Source organism: Cryptosporidium hominis (genome assembly GCF_000006425.1).
Source record: "Cryptosporidium hominis TU502 chromosome 6 CHRO016118, whole genome shotgun sequence".
In the NCBI taxonomy this organism is placed as follows: Eukaryota; Apicomplexa; class Conoidasida; order Eucoccidiorida; family Cryptosporidiidae; genus Cryptosporidium; species Cryptosporidium hominis.
This window is the reverse complement of record NW_666362.1, coordinates 1-1,000: the sequence shown is the minus strand read 5'-3', so window position 1 is coordinate 1,000 and position 1,000 is coordinate 1. Positions and strand designations below refer to the sequence as shown.

Sequence of the window (1,000 nt, the reverse complement as noted above, 5' to 3'; positions counted from 1 at the left end):
ATAGGGGAGGAAGGAGGATGAAAAAAGAGGGTGGGGGGGGGCNGCGGGGGGAAGGGGCGGGAGGGAGAGGNCCATCACCACTAATACCTTCATCATCATCATCGCCATCTCCATCTCCATCGCCATTACCATCACAAAAAAATTCATGTATTCTTAGTCAATGCAGTAGTATTAGTAATGGTAGTCTTCTGGGAGTTTTAGGAGACTATTATAAAGTTGAAAGATATAATACTTTGGCAAATGAAAGAAAAGTTAATAATTCCAAAATTGTTGTTAGAGATGAAAAAATACTTAAAAAAAATAGTAAGAATATTGTTAATAATATACCATCATCTCATCGTAATATTGTTGGTGTAAATGAATCCAATGATCAATTAAAGTCCATGTTTAGTATTAAATCTTCAGAAAGAAAAGAATCAAATAATAAAGTAAAAGAAAATGCTTTAATTCAAGAATTTAAAAGGAATAGTGGATCATTAGTAAATAATAAAAGACCATTATTTAGTGAAGAATTATCTCCAATTACTTGTATGAATAATACTTGTTCGAATATTAAAGGAGCAATAAATATATTAGGTATTACAGGGAAAATATTTATGGATGTATTATTTCAATTAGTTAATGCCTTTGATTTAGATGATAGAGAAATTCCAAATTATAATAAAAACAAATTTGAAAATATGCCACATTTCCCAGTATCTTCAATAGAAATACCACCTGATACTATTATACTTCAATGTTTTGATTGTGGATTAATTTACTATACAGATTTACCATTAAATAAGCAACAACTTGGTACTATTGGTATTTTAGATCCAAAACCTGTAGAATTTGGTAAGGGAGATTCTGATGAAATAATATATGGGATTTCAAATAGAAATTCACCATATTATTGTTGGGGGAATTTGGAGCCAAGAGATTTATCACCAAATCAAATAGAATTCTTAAGAAAGATTGATCTTAGAAAACAAAATAGATTTTCTCATCAAGATCTTGTATG

General features: G+C 30.0%; 1 protein-coding gene across 1 annotated transcript; it reads left to right on the top strand.

The window, feature by feature from the left end:
- Positions 1–17: 17 nt before the first annotated feature.
- On the top strand, positions 18–1,000 carry Chro.60363 (hypothetical protein; the record flags this gene model as incomplete). Its single annotated transcript, XM_659808.1, has 1 exon — positions 18–1,000. A coding segment is annotated over one exon (983 nt), but the record flags the coding sequence as incomplete, so codon positions are not given.